The 21,526-nt window shown below is 40.6% G+C and overlaps 1 protein-coding gene across 3 annotated transcripts in view; it reads right to left on the bottom strand.

Annotated features, from left to right (window-relative positions):
* Window positions 1-390: 390 nt before the first annotated feature.
* si:dkey-12j5.1 (uncharacterized) overlaps window positions 391-21,526 on the bottom strand; it is a 610,757-nt gene continuing 589,621 nt past the window's right edge. Inside the window, exon 10 of one of the 3 annotated variants that reach the window (XM_059972253.1) lies at window positions 391-2,249. In XM_059972253.1, the coding sequence (XP_059828236.1) occupies window positions 2,073-2,249 (177 nt within the window). In that variant the 3' untranslated portion in view covers window positions 391-2,072. The remainder of the gene's footprint in view (window positions 2,250-21,526) is intronic. The other 2 variants (XM_059972254.1, XM_059972252.1) reach the window with 2 other exon arrangements.

Here is a 21,526-nt window from a genome sequence, read left to right as displayed (position 1 = left end):
GACCTAGGAGTTCAACTTATGAATCCAACCCTGAGTTTCTTAAACTACACTTTCTTAAAAACTGCAAACCTATTAAATCAAAACCATTACACGAGAAAATCTGCAGATGCTGGAAATTCAAGCAACACAGACAAAATGCTGGTGGAATGCAGCAGGTCAGGCAGCATCTATAGGGAGAAGTACAGTCCTGACGAAGGGTCTCGGTCTGAAACGTCAACTGTACTTCTTCCTATAGATGCTGCCTGGCCTGCTGCGTTCCACCAGCATTTTGTCTGTGTTGGTTAAATCAAAACCATTATTTATTTTATTTGTATTATAGTGAAAACAGTAAGTGAAATAAAACCACTATGAAAGTCCCCTGAATATAACTTAAAATTTTATTCAATAGATAATAATTAGATGTTTGTTTTGATATGAACACGCCTAATTCACCTGCCAACTTGTACTCTACCTCCCTTTCCCCCACTTTTTTACTCTAGCTTTTCCCCACTTCCTTTTCAGTCCTGATGAAGGGTCTTGGCCCAAAATGTTGACTGTTAATTTCTCTCCTTAGATGTGGCCTGATCTGCTGAGTTCCTCCGGCATTCTTCTAGATTTCCAGCTTCTGCAGAATTTCTCGTGTTTTAAATTATAAAGCAGTCTGTGAATTTTGATTTATAGACTCATGTTATTTTATTATTATTTGATAAATTATTAATTGAGTTTAACCAAAAACTTCAATGCGGCCAAATGCTTAAATACCAAGCAAATCCATCAAGATTAAAACAAGATAGGACAAACTAAACACAAACAAGAGAAAATCTGCAGATGCTGGAAATCCAAGTAACACACAAAATACTGGAGGAACTCAGCAGGCCAGGCAGCATCTGTGGCAAAGAGGAGAGCTGATGTTTCGGGTTGAAACTCCTCAGCAGGACGCAACCACAGACAAGTTGGAGACTGAAGACAAAAGAGACTAGAATCTAGAAGGGAAACAAAATGCTGGAAGAACTCAGCAGATCAATTAGCATCTGTGGAGGCAAAATGTGTAAGTTAAAGTTCTGGCTTGAATCTCTGCATTAGTATTGAGAGGGAACAGAAAAGATTCCCGGTATATAGTCGTACATAGGAGGATGGGACACAGGGCTAGTAACAGATGGATTATGGGCAGAGAGCACTAGGTGAAGAGAAGAAATGATGAGACAAATGAACAATGGGAGAAGAAAACTAGGTAGACAGTCAAGTGTTTGCGAGAAGAGAACACTGGGATTGTGGGTTGCCTGGAATTGGAAAATTCATTATGAGTACAATTGGAATGTAAGCAACCTCAGCAGAATTGGTGATACTTGTTCTTCACATTTACATTCAGTCTCTCTATAGTAATGAAGGAAGTTGAGGACAGACAGGTCAGTGTGGAAGGGAGGTGGAAGAGTTAAAATAACATACAACTGGAAACTGGAAATGACCATTGTGGAAGAACACAGCTGTTCTATAAAATGGTCATGGGGTAGAGCTCTTTTTTAATCACAAACTCCATCAAAAGTCAATTCTTCATATACGTAGCAATTTTCAGCAATTTGTGTTTTGTTGCAGATGCAGTATTTAACTTTTTGTTTCAATTCTGCCCAACCCCCCCCCATCATCATTTTTAAGATAATTTTACAGGAGCGAATACAGTACCCCAGAATACTCGTATCTCATTTTAAATCGGTTCTGTAATGACAGACAAAATCCCATCGGTGACACAAGCATAAGATGCAACGCTGAAGACACCATATTGTTAACGTTGCCAATACCTGGCCTGCATCAGCAGTGAAATTTATACAAAATACTGTTGGAATGTCTTGGGTTTTATATGTTCACAGAATTTTTATTTGAAGTTTCCAGTTCTTAAAGCAATAAACTTTTTTTTAAGAATTCTCAAATTAAGTCAAATGTACAGATAGCTTGCTCCAAGTTCAGTGCCAGGAATATATCCACAGCAACATGTGGTAACAGGGACTCTGCCTCTCACTCATAAAATGTAACTTCTTTAGAAAAGGGTTCCTTTACTTGCCATTTTTGGGTAAAAGTAGTCAGAAATGTTTATTGAATTATTCCTGTTGCATTTCCTCATCCTCACTGGTCTCTACAAAGTCATCCTCGATGTTCTCAATGGGAAGTTTCTCACTGTCTGACAAGTCCAGGTCTTCACTGGGTCCCAGCTCCTCCAGCAACTGCTCTGTGTGAACCAGCAGGGAGGTATCATCACATTTCACCTTCATGTAAAGCTGCAAAACACAAATAAACTATTAAGCTGATAATATTTAACAGTTTAATACATAATTCAATCAATTGCAATTATAAATAATCACACTGTAAATAAAAAGTCATTGTTCATTAGTAAAACTCAGAAAAGTTGCAAAGAGCAATTTTAGGTTTATAACTAAAGTAGAAAGCACTGGAAACTGTTAGCACGTCAGGTCCATCTGCGGGAAGAGAAATAGATTCAATGGTTCTAGTCAAAGAACGTTTGTAGATTGGAAATGTTAACTCTGTTTCTCTCGTTGCAGTTGCAGCTTGGCCACTGAATTTTTCCAGGATTTTCTACTTTTGTTTTTCTAATTGTTTTTCTTTGTTCTTATTCTATGATTGAGAACAGGATCTTATTTAGGATTTAACTTTGATGATCAGTCTCCACCTAAAATCAAACTTTTGGAAGTAAAGATGCTGTGTCAATACTGACAAAATAAAGACAGTTTTGATAGTTCCATTTCTACCACTGGAAAGCTAACAAATGATGACGTACAGCAGAAGCAGCCAGTCTGAAAACAAATAAAGAAAGTGAGTTACCCTGAATCTAATATTGAGAGCAGGAGGATGCAAAATGCCTCGGTGTGTCTAGACAGAACATGAGGTGCGGCCTTTGGGCCTTGTTGAAACAGTGCAGGATACCACAAAACAGGTGGGTGAAGTTTGGAGTTGAATGGTAAAATTAAGTGCCAAACAGCTGGATGTTGTCTCCACTATACAGTAGCAACCAATGCAGTATGGTTAATCCCTAAACAGAGCACTTTGTTTCAGTCCATTGGGGGTGGGGGAGAGCAAGGAACTTTGAAGTTCCATATGCCTATCACTTTAAAGTTTGTACCCCAACTTTCATCTGGACATATTAAAAACTTTTGGACACAATATCACATTTAAATATTTCAGTCAAATCACATTCTCTGTATCAGAACAGCAAATCCTACTTTGGTCAGATGGACATTGCTAATAGCTCTGATGTGAATTTTACTGTCTCTTTTCGCTTCCTCTCTAACTTTCCTTATTAATATATCAACCATAGCCTTATCAACAGTTTATCAATACAGCAACCCAGATGCCCCCCACCCCCCCTTAAGGATAGCATTTTTATTCTATATATCCTTCCCTAATTTACACCAACTTTTCTTTTTTTCCCAGTTCTGATGAAGGGTCTTTAACTTGAAAAATCAACTCCATTTCTCATTCCACAAATACTGCCTGACCTGCTGGATGTTCCTAGTATTTTGCTTTTATTTCAGATTTACAATCTGCATTTCTTTTTTCATTTTAAATACTTCAGATCAACTTAAATGGTCAAATTGACGAACTACTTATGATCTGATAAGAAAAGTATTGGAAGATGCAGGTAAATAGGAATTACAGATGGAAGTGAACGTTAAGAAAGTGTGCTTATACTGAATCCATTCATAATCACTCAGGATATAGAAATTGTATGTTATATCTTTTTACCTACAATTGTTTGCAAATTGTCATAAATTTCTTATTTCTTATATCATTCAATAACACGCCAAAACATAGGAAGTGTCAAACTTGCAAGTGAGGTAAGGGCAAATAAAGTAGTATTCCTAGAATTGAACACAAGAGACTTTGCTCTACATGTGGCCTGTGAGATATCTAAACCATGGCTGGAAAAAATGTACATTTTATCTCTCTCATAATGAATAATAAAACACTGCAGTAGAGAAAAAAATCCCCTGACCGACATGAAAATTTATATTTTGATCCCAGCAATACTAAAGAAAGTATGGCTATGGGGTAGTGCAGAGAGCTTGCAACCAGATCTGTTGCATGCCATCACTTATTGTTAAATGTAACTCACCATTGTGTAAACCTCAAGAGTATTTTGTCTTTTGGAAATTTTGCAGAAGATTGCAACCTTGAAAGATAAGTCACAAATGATTATCCCCACCCAATGATGGTTCTTCCTAAAAGTATAATTGTGAGAAGGAGGAGAATGGGAATGTCCATAGCGCAAATGAAGTGGAGGGAAGACAAGGAACAAAGCATAATTGTGAAATTTGTGACTTTCGAGTTAACTGCAATTGATGATCAACACCAGAAGTCAGACTTTTAAAACCAAATTTAAACAGCATGAACTTTCAAACAAGTTTCTGATAAATCTTCTTTCCACTCTGCTATAGCTCATACACCTATGATATTTCCTCTCTCTACTGACACTTCCGGTCAAACAGGCATTGCTTCAGTTTTGACCTGATTTTACTGTCTTCCCTCATTAATCAATTAGACAGTTGGCTATACAGCTTATCAGCTCAGCCATCTAGCCCTCATCCTATCAAAGCTATTCCCTCTATCCTGATCACCTTTTCCCCTTCCTTGTTGTATCCCAAGTTACCTTGTGGAGATTTTAGAATCAATCTAGAAACCACAAATTGTTCTTTTAGACAGCATAGTTTCTGGGCCTTGTTGAATACAAAGTTTAATGAATTAACATTGTTTACTTCATATGAAGAGTAAATCTGGTCAAGTTTGACAGGGGTTGATGCACTAGAAATGAAAGTAGTTACTTGATTCTGAAATGAGAGTCCTCTCATTGAATCAGGCTTTAAACAGTAATAATAAAATTGTAAGAGACTTGAAGTAAACAGCAATCAATTGGATAGGTATATGGATGGTAAGGGAATGGAGGGCTATGGTCCTGGTGCAAGTTGATGGAAATAGGCAGCTTAAATGGTTTCAACATGGACTAGATCAGCCAAAGGGCCAGTTTCTGTGCTGTACTTTGCTATGACTGTGACACCATGTGTCTTTGGACATGAAAAATTTTGGAAAGACACAAAAACTTGAAATACTGATATTGAATGGAAAAGTTCAATTTTTTTTTAATATATAGGGAGAATTAGGGTCAAACTAACTTAGAGAGAAAGTCCAATCACAAACAAGAGAAACTCTGCTGATACTGGAAATCCAAGCAACACACACACACACAATGCTGGAGGAACTCAGCAGGTCAGGTAGCAGCTATGGAAAAGAGTGCAGTCAATGTTGCAGGCCAAGACTCTTCATCAAGACTGGGAGAGAAAAGGATGAGGAGTCAGAGTAAGAAGGTGGGGAGAGGGAAGAAAGAAACACAAGGTGATAGGTGAAACCATAAAGGGGGAAGGGTGAAGTAAAGTGCTGGGAGGATGATGGGTAAAAGAGTTAGAGGGCCGGAGAAAGGGAATCTAATTGGAGAGGACAGAAGGACTTGGAAGAAAGAAAAGTGGGGAGGAGCACCAGAAGGAGGCAATGGGCAGGTAAGGAGATAAGGTGAGAGAAGGCAATGGGAATGAGGAATGGTGAAGGAGAGGGGTGGGGCATATTACTGGAAGTTCAGGAAATCGATGTTCACACCTTCAGGTTGGAGGCTACCCAAACATAATATAAGGCGTTGCTTCGCCACCTGAGTGTGGCCTCATTGCAACAGTAGAGGAGGCCATGGACTGACATGTCGGAAAAGGAATGGGAAGTGGAATTAAAATGGGTGGCCACCGGAAGATCCTGCTTTTTCCGGCGGATGGAGTGTAGGTACTCCGGAAAGCGGTCTCCCAATCTATGTCAAGTCTCACCGATATACAGGAGGCCACACCAGGAGTCCCAGATACAGCAAGATCCCAAAAGACTCACAGGTGAAGTGTCACCTCACTGGGAAGGACTGTTTGGGGCCCTGAATGGTTTTGAAGGAGGAGGGGTAGGGGCAGGTGTATCACCTTATCTCCTTACCTGTCCATCACCACCCTCTGGTGCTCCTCCCTCTTTTCTTTCTTCCATGACCTTCAGTTGTCTCCTATCAGATTCCCCCTTCTCCAGCCCTGCATCGCTTTCACCAATCGACTTCCCAGCAGTTTCCTTCATCCCTCCCGTCCACCTGGTTTCACCTATCACCTTATGTTTTCTCCTCCCCTCACCCCTCATTCTTACTCTGACCTCATCTTTTTTCTCCAGTCCTGATGAAGGGTCTCGGCCCAAAACGTCAACTGTACTCTTTTCCATAGATGCTGTCTGAGTTGCTGAATTCCTGCAGCATTTTGTGTGCGTGCGTGAATGCGTTGCTTAGAAGGAAAGTCATTCTTTACTCCTTCTAAATTATATGTACACAAAATTCACCATTCTCTCACTATTGTTAACAATACGTCCTAATGTTGTAATTAGTACTTTTCATGATAATTGCTAAATATTACCTTTGAGTTTTAGTTTTACATGTGTCTAAAATAAATGCCAGTTAGACACATTAGGTGCCTCATTATAGAAGAAATGATGATTGTGAAATGTTTTGGAACATTCATTACATGCAATCAATCTATTGCTAAAGCAGACCTTCACATTTTATGATAACAGTCATGGTGCAATCCATTCACTTTTATGTTACTTGAGACAAAGCATAATTGAATTGTTAAAATGTATTGGGCACATAGAAATCGCAATGCATCTGTTAGAAAAAAATACCGATTAAATTGTTTTTACGATTTGGCAGTGTTCATAAGGTATATTTGAATTGTACAGCAGTGATGGTTTTATGTAGCAAATATTAGCTAGAAGCAGTTACCATTCTTTCATTTGGCCAACACCTGTCCGAATGTTAAAGATTCACTTTACACCTTCTTTCCTTTCTAGCAATAAAAGTAGTATTTTTAATTTGCTAATACCTTTTTACTCATTTTTATTCTGCCAAAATAGAATGCAACGTGAATACTCTGTTAAAATCTGTGCAATTGTCTACTTAATCTCAGTATTTTTAGGAACAAACTTGCATTCACACCATGCCTTTTACTCCATAACACACTTCAAAGCCAATGAGATGCACTTGAACAACAATCACTGTTGTGGAACTGCAGCTCACAGTGTTCAGTTAGGGACATACAGCCAACAACAAATGACCAGAAACCATTTTTCAAACAGATGTATTTGAGCAATGAATATTGGCAGAAAATCCAGGGAGAATTCCCTGCAAGTTGTTTTTCCAATGCAATTTGATTTTGGAAGATTATTGAGCCGAAGCACATTCCTTTATATTTGATTAAAAGCAGATCTAGTAGTTCCCTATCAACCAGTGCTCAAGCCTCCTCTCTGACACATTGGCCCTCCAGTGGCATTCAATAAGTAACACTTTCATAACACTTCTACTACTTCTTAGTGTTGAAAAAGAGATGGAACTTGTGGACTGAATTCCAGCTCCTGATCCAAACTAGCTTCAATGATTTTTTAATATAGTCAGGGACAGCTGAGAAAATCCTCAGGAAAACAGCAAAACAAAATAAATGTTCATAGTAACACAAATGGAGAACTCAGCAGATCAGGCAGCCGCGATAGAGAAGTAGAAACAGTCTGAAGTTCTGGGCCAAGACCCTTCATCAGGACTGGAGAGGAAGCGGAGGGGAAGGAGTACAGGCTGTACGGTGAGAAGTGAAGCCAGGTGGGGGGAGTTAAGTGAGAAGCTGGAGGTGAAAGGTGGAAAAGATGATGGGCCGGAGAAGAAGGAATCCCATAGGAGAGGAGAACTGAAGAAGCATATAGCTTTGACCAAGCTATTTGAAACCATAATTACAGAGATAAATAGAATTAAATTATAATTGCTATTCATACTGGATATGGAACAAAATCCTTTCTGTGATCCATCATTGCTACTTGTATAATTTATTATATACACCAGAGGAAATAAAAACAACTTGGTATCTAGATCCGAGCATCAGTTGTACCACTAATGAAGTCAGTCATTGTACAATACATGGTTTAGATCTTCCTTTGAACTAGAGTTCAAAGTTCCAGACCAGGATGACCCTAAAATATGCAGACTTCAGATACCTCCCAAATTCCAAACTGGACTTAAACCAGCAGGAAATGTTTGATGCAGCATTTGTTGCTAAACTACAATAGCTTTCTTAGTAGGAATCATGCTGGCAGGTCTTCTCTACCAGAGGCTTTCTAGCTATGGACTATGATAAAGGAGATACAAAACTGTTCACCTGTGAGAACTATACACGAGGAATCTTCGAACAATGTTTTTGCAAGCTAAGGTTTCCTCATGCTTATACCAAAGATAAATAAAGTTTGCCAAGGACACCACACTGCGTGGCATTTAGGTTTTGCAGAATGGAGTTCAGCGAGACCTACTTTCAACTGTTAACTGTTTCTGAGACTTCAACAACTCAAGCTGACCATTGACAGCGCAGCCATGCAAATTTTAGGACCGAGATGGAGAATTCTATGAGGCTCCACAAAGGCTGATTTGTGTGTCATCATGTGTATAAATGGGATATACTGTATGTACTATTTCACAATCTATTCCTCTGTTGCATTCATTGTCTTAAAACTACAGCTATTGTTTCGACGAGTAGCTTAATGATTAGCTTACATCATTAAAAAGCCAATACAGAAACCTATCATCTTAAGATCTCAATGGTGGAGCTGGCAGCAGATGATTACACATCACAACCGCAGTGAAGGTGGAAGAAGGCTGCAGCATTGAAGGATCCCCCGTCATCTTTCATTCCATGCCACTGGACCCTGACCCTGATCTATTTGCTGGCTACCTGTGCACCAGCCTCGCACCCTCATGTTAAACAAAGCTTTGTACAACTGTTCTCCATTATGTTATACTACTGTTAGAGTTAATACACTCCCACCTCCAGATAACTTTATTAGGGGCTTTACACCTTGAGATGTAAAGTGATAGCTAGGTAACCCAAAGAGATGACCATTACTAAGCAAAGACATGCAATGTTTTGATGCTACTGAGCTCTGGAGACTAAGAATAAAACAAAACTGTTTTAAACCTTAAAAGTGCTTTGTTCCCACACATATCACTCTTTCTTGCAAGTAGCATTAAATGAAAATGAACAATGGATTTAACATATACGAAGCAGTTAAAGAGTTAAAAAACTATGATGTCAACTAATCACTTATCACAGCTACTAAGACAGGGATCAGCAATTAAAACTGTTTAGTCTTTAAGAACATATTACTCAAGTACGGATGCATATCTAATGTTATTAAAGTATTACCTTGAATTAAATTGATTTCTTTCAAATTTAACAGAGCATTAAAGCTATTTCAATAGTCTGAATTGAAACATTAAACTCAATTAATATAAGAATGACAAGTTTGTTGATAAGACTTTCACGACTCCCCAATGACCAGGATACCCATTTTTACAACTGAATAGTTGTGCTAAACACAACTCCTAAATGTAATGCCTCATGTCTCTGCTGCATGCCTCATTCACAATCACTGCTTAGGAGAAATTAATAACAAAGAAAGTGATCTGTGGAAAAAGTCTATTAAATTAATGTATGATGTTACATTATTCAGTACCACATTAATAAGAAAAAAACGTAAGTAAGACTGTACCTGAATATTATTTATTGTATTTACAGTAAATTGCCTTTGGCACTGGATAGATAAATACAGTCAAGATACCTGCTGCTGAATTTGTTAAATCTGCGAATGCTATTTTCATTGCCTACTTGGGTCACTCTTAAGGGCTATAGGAGTTAGGAATACAATACTTAAGTCCATCATATTTCTTTCTCTAAAAATGACTATCACCCTGCAAAACACCAGAGACTCTAGCACAGCAGTACAAATTTACGGCAAATGCCTAAGATATACATAACTTGAACCTAAATGTACAACTGAAATAGCTTGTGGGCGTCAAAAATTGCATTTCAAGCTGTGCCATTTTATCTCAAACCCTTAGATCATCTATTACAAGAATTTGTTCATCTTTGCTTATTTTCTAGGAGATGAGAATTTAAGATTCAATTGGCAACTTCCCTGCCCCAATGCTTTAATGTACATCCAAATTTAAAAATGCCCACTGAATATGTCATGCAATCAGGCACGGTGTAAGCAAACAACTTAACGAATGACAAAGATCATCCCTCATGGAGTTGAATAATCCTCGTATTTACATGAAATCAATGATGTACAAGAATGATTCATGGAACTACATCCTGATCATTCTAATCGCAGTCTGTATAGCGTAAAGGCCAATTCAAAAGCTGCTAATTTAAAATTCTAAATTATTACATTTTATTCTTTCACATCAGTAGGTACATGTTGTAAATGTACATCAAATAGGTCAGAGCTCTGTGAGGCTTAACTGGTCTCAGAATCAAAAGAGACCTAATCAAAAGAGACTGTTGTGGTCTGTTGATCTTTTTCTCTCTCAAGCTCACTGTATTAAAGACTGCCCCATAAAAGCAAAGATTTCAAGCACTCCTGCCAGTTGTTCAGATACATCGTCATTCCACAATTGTGAAAGTAGATAGTAAAATAGTTGAAGCACTAGTAAAAGTAATATATATATAAAGTGGGGCACAGTGGTACAACTAGAGAATTCACTGTCTCACAGCGTCAGAAACCTGGATTCAGTCCTGAACTTGGGTGCTGTTTGTGTGGAGTTTGCATCTTCTCCTCCTGATGTTCCAGTTTCCTTCAACGTTGTAGAGACACGGTGGTTGGTAGGTTACATGGCCTTAGTATAGCCTAATGTGAACTTGAGTGTAAGAATCTGGGGAGAGTTGATGAGAGCTTGGGGAGAATAATAATTGAGATTAATGTAGGATTTTCATAAATATGTGATGGATGACTGGTGTGAACTCAGCAGGTTAAAATGTCAATTTCTGTGCGCTGTGTCTCTATGAAACCATGACTTTAGATCAACTATTTTAGTATTGCCTAACATCATTTTAGCATGTGGGCAGGTCACTCTGATTTAGGGACTCTCAGTCCATGGCTTGTGCAATTAGCTCTCACCTTGGTTTAAGTGTGGTATAATTGATCTATTCTCCACAATTATCCACCAGTGTTCATTAGAGATGGATGGACACAAAGACATGACTAGGGGCTTGGAGAAATATTGGTGTGGGGCTTTGAGAGATGTCAGGTAGGTGAAGGGTTTGTATATATGTTAGCAGAAGACACTTGGAGGGCTAATAGGGTGGAGAAAAGCTTGTTGAGATTATTGAGGATTAGGACTATAGATTAGCGGAGTGAAACAAACCATTGCAAAAGGGGTTTGCAATAATTGACTGGGACTGGACAGATGATTTGTCAGGAAGCCAGGCTGGGGGAAGTGGGGGCAGTGTCGAGAAGAGGTTATTGGGAGAATGATTACAAGGTGGATGGGTTTGCTGTTCTGAATTTGAGGCTGGGGACACTGATAAAGGGTCGATAATGATAGTAAACTGTAAGGGCATCTGACTAGAGGACACTTGATCCCCCACATCTCTGGAAGAGGCCCAAGTATGGTTGTGTTCTTTAAGGAAGTCCAAAGCAGATCTTAAGTTTTCAGTTAAGATCTACTGCTGTAGTCTGGTGGGTTGTATGTGTGTGGGAGAAAGACTTGCACACAACTGTCTCACTGACCTCACTGCATACAGCTATTGGCAATAATCCGTTATCCCTGTTGCAAGGTAGTTATTCTGAGTGATGGCTTTTGACTTCTACCTGAAAATGGCCCTCCAAAATCAGCAGTCTGGACACTCATGTATTAAAATACCAATATGTATTTCAACATCTACAGCAGACGTAGTCTCATAAAAGCCGGATAAATAAACTTCTTTATTCTTCTACCACAGACCTGTTATGATCAACTCCAATATACCCACTGCTCACTCTGCCAGCGTGTTAGTCTTGTATGTTAATGTACCAACACACGAGGTCCTGCTATGCAAAGGGGCACCCCTCTCTACAGACGCACTCCTAACAGAGAAGACATGGCACACAGGTCATCCATACAATTTCCTTACAACCACATCTCCAGTTCAAGACCTCTCCCTATCAGATGTTTTATGCAGAAATTTGGCCTTGTGGTTTAAACTCCAACATTAAAGGATTTGTAATCTTGAAAATCACAAGCTAATTTCTGCAAGATTGCTTATGATTGCTGTAAGCAAACCTAAACCTGGAAAAATAGAATGACAGAATGAATTATGCTCAAAGGCCGAATTTACTTCACAATTACCAACTCAAAAACTTCGAAGGAAACTAAAATCTACGGTATGTACAATCTTAGTTGAAGAAGTAAATAATAATCATTTATTGCCTGACTTAATTGTTTTTGGAAAGAAATGAATTGCAATTAAAGATGGCAATTGTTTGCTTTATGCCACTTTGCTTTTACAAAAGACCTACATTAGTAACCTGTTTTCACATTACAAAGAGGATTTTCACTTTTATGAAAATTTTTCCCATATAAAATAATGGTTTTTCACTTTACGCCATTTCGGCTTAAGAAAGGTTTCATAGGAACACTCTACTTTTGTAAATGGTGGGGGAGGGTGACACCTATACTTTACGTTAAACAGAATAACAGTACACATGGGTGGGTACGAAAGCTGTGATTCAGCTACAGAAGACCAGCAGGTGACTCTGAAAATGCAATTTGATCATGTCATTCTGAATATTCCACCAATTTTAACTGAAGCCCACTCTGGTTAAATGAAAAGAAAACTAAAATTAAAACCAATATTGTACAACTCAGAGAGATATTAGGGAAGTATTTGAAACTACTTGTTTAGCTTCAATTTTAATGTAATTGCTCCAGCAACATATTAATGCTTCATAGAGTCATAAAAAAGTATGGAACAGAAACAGGCCCTTCAGCCTATCTAGTTCATGCTGAAACATTTTAACTTCCTTCTCCAATCTAACTGAACCTGGACCATAGCCGTCCGTCCCCTCCCATCCATGTACTTATCCAAACTTGGCTTAAATGTTGAAATTGTATTTCCATATACCACTTGCCTGTTCCACACTTTCATGACCCTCTGAGTAAACATGCTTCCCCTCACATTCCCCTTAAGCATTTCACCTTTCACACTTAACTCATGACCTCAAGTTGTAACCCCACCCAACCTCACTTGAAAAAGCCTGCTTACATTTGCCCTATCTATACCCCTCATAATTTTGTATACCTCAATCAAATCTCCCCTCCATCTTCTATGTTCCAAGGAATAAAGTGCCAACCTTTCCTCATAACTCAGGTCCTCCAGTTCCAACACATCCTTGTAATGTTTCTCTGTACTCCTTATTTACATCTTTCCTGAGGCAGAATGACCAAAACTGCACACAACACTCCAAATTAGGCCTCACTAACGTATTATACAACTTCAACATACATCCTATCTCCGGTATTCAATACTTTCATTTATGAAGGCCAAAGTGCTGATAGCTTTCTTTATGACCGTATCTACCTGTGATGCCACTTTCAATGAATTTTGGACCTGTATTCCAAGATTGCTTTATTCTACCACACTCCTCAGTACCCTATCATTCACTGTGTAAGACCTATCCTGGTTACCCCTACCAAAATGTAACACTTCACACTTGTCTGCATTAAATTCCATCTGCCATTTTTCAACCCATTTTTCCGGCTGGTCCAGATCCCACTGCAAGATTTGATAGTCTTCCTTGCTACCCAGTATACCCCTACTCATGGTGAAATCACAAATTTGTCGATCCAGTTCACCACATTATCATCCAGATCATTAATATAGATGACAAACAACAATGGATCCACCATTGATCCTTGTTACACCCCACTAGTCACAGGCCTCCAGTCAGAGAGGCATCCATTTACTACCACTCTCTGGTTCCTTCTACAAAGCCAATGTCTAATCCAATTTACTACCTCATCTTGGATGCCAAGTGACTGAACCTTTTTGACTAACCTCCATGTAGACAACAACTACTGCCTTGCCTTCATCCACTTTTGTGGCAACTTCTTCAAGGAACTCCATAAGATTGGTTAAACATGACCTACAATGCACAAAACCATTCTGACTATCCCTAATCAGTTCTTACCTATCCAAATACTCACATGTCCGGTCCCTTAAAATACCTTCCAATAACCCTCCCACTACTGAATAGGCTCCCTGGCCTATCATGTCCTGGTTATTTTTACAGCCTTCCTTAAAGAGCAGAACAACACTGGCTATCCCACAATCCTCTGGCACCTCATCTGTGGCTAAGAATGATACAACATCTCTGCTAGGCTCCTGCAATTTTTGCACTGACCTTCAACAGGTCCCGAGGGAACAACTTGTCAGGCTCTGGGGATTTACCCACCCTAATTTGCCTCGATAGCAAACATCTCCTCCTCTGTAATCTGTATGGGGTCAATGACCTCACAACTGCTTTGCCTCACTTCTATAGACTCTGTATCCATTTCCCAATTAAATACAGATGCAAAAACATTCCATTTAAGATCTCCGCCATCTCTTTTGGCTCCACACATAGATTACCATTCTCATCTTGCAGAGGATCAATTTTGACACTTGCAATCTTTTTGTTCTTAACATATCTGTAGAGTCCCTTAGGATTGTCCTTTGTCTTGTCTGCCATGGCAACCTCATGTCTTATTTTGGCTTTCCTAATTTCTTTCTTAAGTATTCTTCTGCATTTCTTACACTCCACTGGTACCTGATTTGTTTCTACCAGCCTATACCTGCTCCACACCTTTTCTTTTTGTTAACCAGGGCCTCAATATCTCTTTGAAAAACAATGTTTTTGTTTTGCCTTTGTTTTGTTCAATGTACCTGATCTGCTTTGTTCTTTATTTTGTGTGGGAAGAGGGATTTGGGGTCGATGTGTCTGATCTGTTTTGTTCATTTTTTTGTGCAAGAGGAGGGATTTGGGGGTTGATGCGCCTTATCTGTTTTGGTTTGTTGTTTTTTTTTACGGAGAGGTAGGATTTAGGGGTGGATAATTGTGCTGCTTTTCTATTCTTTCTTGGTTAAATGGCTACCCACAGAGTTGAAGAATTTCAGAATTGTATACTTTGATAATAAAAATGAACCTTTGTTCCCTAAACCTGTTATCTTTATCTTTTATTCAGACGGGGACATATAAGCTTTGTATTCTCAAAATTTCACTTTTGAAGGCCCTGCACTTACTAAATACACCTTTGCCAGAAAACAGCCTGTCTCAATTGACACATGCCAAATCCTTTCTGATACCATTCAGATTTGCCTTTGCCCAATTTAGAATCTCAACCTGCAGACCAGACCTATCTTTTTCCAAACTTACTTTGAAACTAATGGTATTATGATCACTAGGTACGAAGTGTTCCCCTACACAAATTTCTGTCACCTGCCCTGTCTCCCTAATAGGAGATCAAATATCACACATTCTCATTGGGAGTTCTATATACTGATGGATGAAGGAAACTTTCCTGTACACATTTGACAAACTCTATCCCATCTAGTCCTTTGAAAGTATGACAGTCCCTGCTATGTGGAAAGTTAAAATCCCCTACTATAACTACCTCTGCTCCTTGCAACAGTCCGCAATCTCTCTACAGATTTGTTCTTCTAAATCTTGTGGACTGCTAGGTGGTCTATAATATCACCCATTAATATGCTCATACCTTTCTTATTACTCAGTTCCACACATAAGTCTCACTAGACAAGTTCTCCAGTCTGTTCTGACTGAGCACAGCTATGACATTTTTCCTGACTAGTAACACAATCCCTCCTCCCTCTCTGTCACATCTAAAACAACGGAACCTTGGATTACTGCGCTGCTATTCTTGTCTCTCCTGCAACCAAGTCTCACTAATGGTTACACTATCACAATTCCATGTGTTGATCGATGCCCTGAGTTCATCATCCTTTCCTAGGATACTTCCTGTGCTGAAGTGTATGCAACTCAGAACATTAGTCACTCCATGCTCAATTTTTTGATTTGTGACTTTGTCTGAGGCCTTAACAACATCTGTCTCCACAATCTCTCCATTATCTGTTCTGGCACTCTGGTTTCCATCTCCCTGACCTCTAGTTTAAACTCTCCACCATCCCCCACCTCCATGAAGCACCAGAAAACCTTCCTGTGAGGGTATTAGTCTCCCTCCACTTCAGGTGCAAACAATCTCTTCTACCTTCCCCGATGATCCAAAAAACTGACACCCTCTTCCTACACCAATTTCTTACCCACATTAAACAAAATGATCTTCCTATTTCTAGCCTCATCAGCATGTGGTCCAGGTTGCAATCCTGAGATCACAACCCGAGAGGTCCTGTCCTAAAATTAGCACCTAACTCGCTGAACTCACTTTGCAGAACCTTGTCACTCTTCCTACCTACATCACTGGTGCCTATATGGACCACGACCTCTGGCTGTTCACCCTGTTCACTTAAGAATGCTGAGGACTCGAACCGAGATGTCCTGAGCCCTGGCCAGGAGGCAATGTACCATCTGGGAATCTGATTCTCATCCACAGAACCTCCTTTCTGCTTCCCTAACTAATGATTCCAGATTCAGCTTCTGAAAGAGCATGTTGCAGCACTGAAGAAAGAACTGGATGACCTCAGGTTTATCCGTGAAAACGAGGGTTTTCTGGACAGGACCTACAGTGAGGTCGTTACACCGAGGATCCCGGAAGAGAGAAAAGGGGCGACGATGAGGAAGGAAAGGATGCTTGAAGTACAGGAGACCCCAGGGGATGTACCGCTTGTAAACAGGTTCACCTTCTTGGAAGCTGTCAGGAAAGAAGATACTGCCAGTCTGAGAGGTGGACAGGTCTGCGAGCTGAAAATTGGCGCAGAAGCAGAGCCGAGGAGTCAGACATCAGGAAGAGCCGTGGTAGTAGGGGACTCCATAGTAGAGGTACGGAAAGGGGTTTCTGTGGTAACAGGCAAGGTTTAAAGTTGTGTGTTGCCTCCCTGGTGCTAGGATCCAGGACATCACGGACCGATTGCAGGGAATCTTCAAGGGTGAAGGTGAGCAGCCTAAAGTGGTATTGCATGTCGGCACAAATGACATCGGGAAGAGGAAGGACATTTTGCAGCAGGACTTCAGAGAACTTGGAAGAAGGCTGAAAAGCAGGACTTCCAGAGTGGTTGTCTTTGGTTTGTTTCCAGTTCCTCGTGCTGGAGAGGGCAGGAACAGGGAGATAATGGATCTGAATGTGTGGCTGAGGAACTGGTGCAGGAAGCAAGGATTTACATTCTTGGACCACTGGGATCTGTTTTGAGGTAGGGATGAATCGTATAAAAGGGACAGGTTGCACCTTAATAGGCAGGGGACCAGCATTCTGGCAGACAGGTTTGCCACAGCAATACGGATGTGTTTAAACTAAGTAGTGGGGGGGTGAGGGGATGAGCTGGAAATATAAGGATGGAGTTCAAGGGAAAGTGAAAATAAGAAAAGTTAAAAAGGACAACAGAATCAATGGAGTAGAAACCTCAAGAAGAGATCATACAGTATGGCCAAGTGAAATAGGAATTGATATGAAAGGAGAGGGGAGTACCAATTAAAAGTATTATATATGAATGCACGAAGTATAAGGAATAAAGTAGATGAGCTTGAGGCTCAGTTGGAGATTGGCAAGTATAATGTTGTGGGAATAACTGAGACATGGCTTCAAGCGGACAGGGCCTGGGAAATGAATATTCAAGGATATACATCTTATTGAAAGGACAGACCGACTGGCAGAGGGTGTGAGGTGGCTCTGTTGGTGAGGAACGATATTTAGTCCCTTGCGAGGGGGGACATAGAATCAGGGGATGTAGAGTCAGTATGGATAGAACTGAGAAATTCTAAGGGTAGAAAGACCCAAATGGGAGTTATCTACAGGCCCCCAAACAGCAGTCTAGATGTAGGGTGTAAGTTGAATGAAGAGTTAAAATTGGCATGTGCGCAAAGGTAATGATACAGTTGTCATGCGGGATTTCAACATGCAGGTAGACTGGGAGAATCAGAATGGTACTGGACCCAAAGAAAGGGAGTTTGTGGAGTGCCTCCGAGATGGATTCCTGGAACAGCTTGTACTGGTGCCTACCAAGGAGAAGGCAATTCTAGATTTAGTGTTGTGCAATGAACCGGATTTGATCAGGGACCTCGAGGTAAAGGAACCATTAGGAGGTAGTAACCATAATATGATATGTTTTAACCTACAATTTGAGAAGGAGAAGGGAAAATCGAATCTGTCAGTATTACAGTTGAACAAAGGGAAGTATGGAGCTATGAGGGAGGAGCTGGCCAAAGTTCAATGGAACAATACCCTAGCAGGGAAGACAGTGGAACAAAAATGGCAGGTATATCTGGGAATAATGCAGAAGGTGCAGGATCAGTCCATTCCCAAGAGGAAGAAAGATCCTAAGGGGATTAAGGGGCGACCGTGGCTGACGAGGGAAGTAAAGGGCAGTATAAAAATAAAAGAGAAGAAGTATAACATAGCAAAGATGAGCGGGAAACCAGAGGACTGGGAAGCTTTTAAAGAGTAACAGAAGATAACAAAAAAGGCAATACGCCAAGAAAAAATGAGGTATGAAGGTAAACTAGCCAAGAATATAAAGGAGGACAGTAAAAGCTTCTTTAGGTATGTGAATAGCAAAAAATAGTTAAGACCAAAATTGGGCCATTGAAGACAGAAACGGGTGAATTTATTATGGGGAACAAGGAAATGGCAGATGAGTTGAACAGGTACTTTGGATCTGTCTTCACTAGGGAAGAAACAAACAATCTCCCAGATGTAATAGTGGCCAAAGGAACTAGGGTAAAGGATGAACTGATGGAAATTTATGTTAGGCAAGAAATGGTGTTGGATAGACTGTTGAGTCTGAAGGCTGATAAGTCCCCGGGACCTGATGCTCTGCATCCCAGGGTACTTAAAGAGGTGGCTCTAGAAATCGTGGACGCATTGGTAATCATTTTCCAATGTTCTATAGATTCAGGAACAGTTCCTGCTGATTGGAGGGTGGCTAATGTTGTCCCACTTTTCAAGAAAGGAGGGAGAGAGAAAACAGGGAATTATAGACCAATTAGCCTGACGTCAGTGGTGGGAAAGATGCTGGAGTCAATTATAAAAGAGGAAATTATGACACATTTGGATAGCAGTAGAAGGATTAGTCTGAGTCAGCATGGATTTATGAAGGGAAAATCATGCTTGACTAATCTTCTGGAGTTTTTTGAGGATGTAACTATGAAAATGGACAAGGGAGAGCCAGTGGATGTAGTGTACCTGGATTTCCAGAAAGTTTTTGATAAAGTCCCACATAGGAGATTAGTGGGCAAAATTAGGGCACATGGTATTGGGGGCAGAGTATTGATATGGATTGAAAATTGACGGGCTGACATGAAACAAAGAGCAGTGATTAACGGGTCCCTTTCGGAATGGCAGGCTGTGACCAGTGGGGTACAGCAAAGGTTTGGTGCTGGGACCGCAGCTGGTTACAATATACATTAATGATTTAGATGAAGGGATTAAAAGTAACATTAGCAAATTTGCTGATGACACAAAGCTGGGTGGCAGTGTGAAATGTCAGGAGGATGTTATGAGAATGCAGGTGACTTGGACAGGTTGAGTGAGTGGGCAAATGTATGGCAGATGCAGTTTAATGTGGATAAATGTGAGGTTATCCACTTTGGTGGCAAGAACAGGAAGGCAGATTACTATCTAAATGGAGTCAAGTTAGGAAAAGGGGAAGTACAACGAGATCTAGGTGTTCTTGTACATCAGTCAATAAAAGCAAGCATGCAGGTACAGCAGACAGTGAAGAAAGCTAATGGCATGCTGGCTTTTATAACAAGGGGAATTGAGTATAGGAGTAAAGAGGTCCTTCTGCAGCTGTACAGGGCCCTGGTGAGATCCCACCTGAAGTATTGTGTGCAGTTTTGGTCTCCAAATTTGAGGAAGGTCATACCTGCTATTGAGGGAGTGCAGCGTAGGTTCACAAGGTTAATTCCCAGAATGACGGGACTGTCATATGTTGAAAGATTGGAGCGACTGGGCTTGTATACACTGGAATTTAGAAGGATGAGAGGGGATCTGATTGAAACATATAAGATTATTAAGGGATTGGGCACACTGGAGGCAGGAAGCATGTTCCCGCTGATGGGTGAGTCCAGAACTAGAGGCCACAGTTTAAGAATAAGGAGTAGGTCATTTAGAACAGAGATGCGGAAAAATGTTTTCACCCAGAGAGTGGTGGATATGTGGAATGCTCTGCCCCAGAAGGCAGTGGAGACCAAGTCTCTGGATGCATTCAAGAGAGAATTAGATAGAGCTCATAGATAGCGGGGTCAAGGGATATGGGGAGAGGCCAGGAACGGGGTACTGATTGTGTATGATCAGCCATGATCACAGTGAATGGCGGTGCTTGGTAGAAGGGCCGAATGGTCTACTCCTGCACCTACTATTGTCTATTGAAACCCCTATCCCCACAGCGTGCCTCTTCTTCCCCCTTCCCTTCTGAGTCACAAAGCCAGATTCAGTGCCAGAGACCAGACTGCTGAGACTCTCCTCTGCTAGGTCATCCTTCCCAACAGTATCCATACTGATAACAGTTGATGAAGGGATAACCACAGGGATAATCTGCACTGGCTCCTTAACTCATTTCCCCTTCCCATCAAGCAGTCTCCTGGCTCCTGCATCTTGGGTGTAACTACCTCTCTCTATGTCCTATCTATCACCCCCTCAACCTCCCAAATGATCCAGAGTTCATCAAGTTCTAGCTCCAACTCATTAACAGGGAGTATTAGAAGCTGCAGCTGGATGCACTTTTTCTAGATGACGTTGTCAGGGACATTGGAGGTCTCCCTGCCTTCTTATGTCCCACAATGGGAGCATTCCACTATCCTGCCTGGCAACTCACAATAAGAGAAAATCTGCAGATGCTGGAAATCCAAGCAACACACACAAAACACTGGAAGAACTCAGCAGGCTACACAGCGTTTATGGAAAAGTGTACAGTCGACATTTCAGGCCAAGATCCTTCAGCAGGATTGGAGAAAACATGATGAGGAGTAGATTTAAAAGGTGGGGGGTGGGGGAGAGGAGAGAAACAAAAGGTGCTAGGTGAAAATGGAAGGGGGAGGGATGAAGTAAAGAGCTGAGAAGTTGATAGGTGAAAGAGATACAGGGCTAGAGAAGGGGAATCTAATAGGAAGGCCATGGAAGAAAGACAAGGGGGGAGGAGCACCAGAGGGAGGCGACAGGCAGTCAAGGAGATAAATTGAGAGAACCAAAAGTTTGAGAAATTGGCATTCATGCTATCAGGCAGGAAGCTATCCAAATGGAATATAAAGTGTTGTTCCTCCAACCTGAGTATGACCTCATCACAACAGGAGAGGAGGCCACAGATTGACATATCAGAATGGGAATGGGAAGCGGAATTAAAATGCTTCATTTGGCATAAGGAGATCCTGCTTCTTTTGGCGGAGGGAGCATAGCTGTTCGGTGAAGCAGTCTCCCGATCTATGTCGGGTCTCACCATTATACAGGAGGCTACATTGGGAACCA

This window comes from Hypanus sabinus, chromosome 6, assembly GCF_030144855.1.
Source record: "Hypanus sabinus isolate sHypSab1 chromosome 6, sHypSab1.hap1, whole genome shotgun sequence".
In the NCBI taxonomy this organism is placed as follows: Eukaryota; Metazoa; Chordata; class Chondrichthyes; order Myliobatiformes; family Dasyatidae; genus Hypanus; species Hypanus sabinus.
The sequence above is the reverse complement of the archived record's forward strand: the minus strand, read 5'-3'. Positions and strand labels throughout refer to the sequence as shown.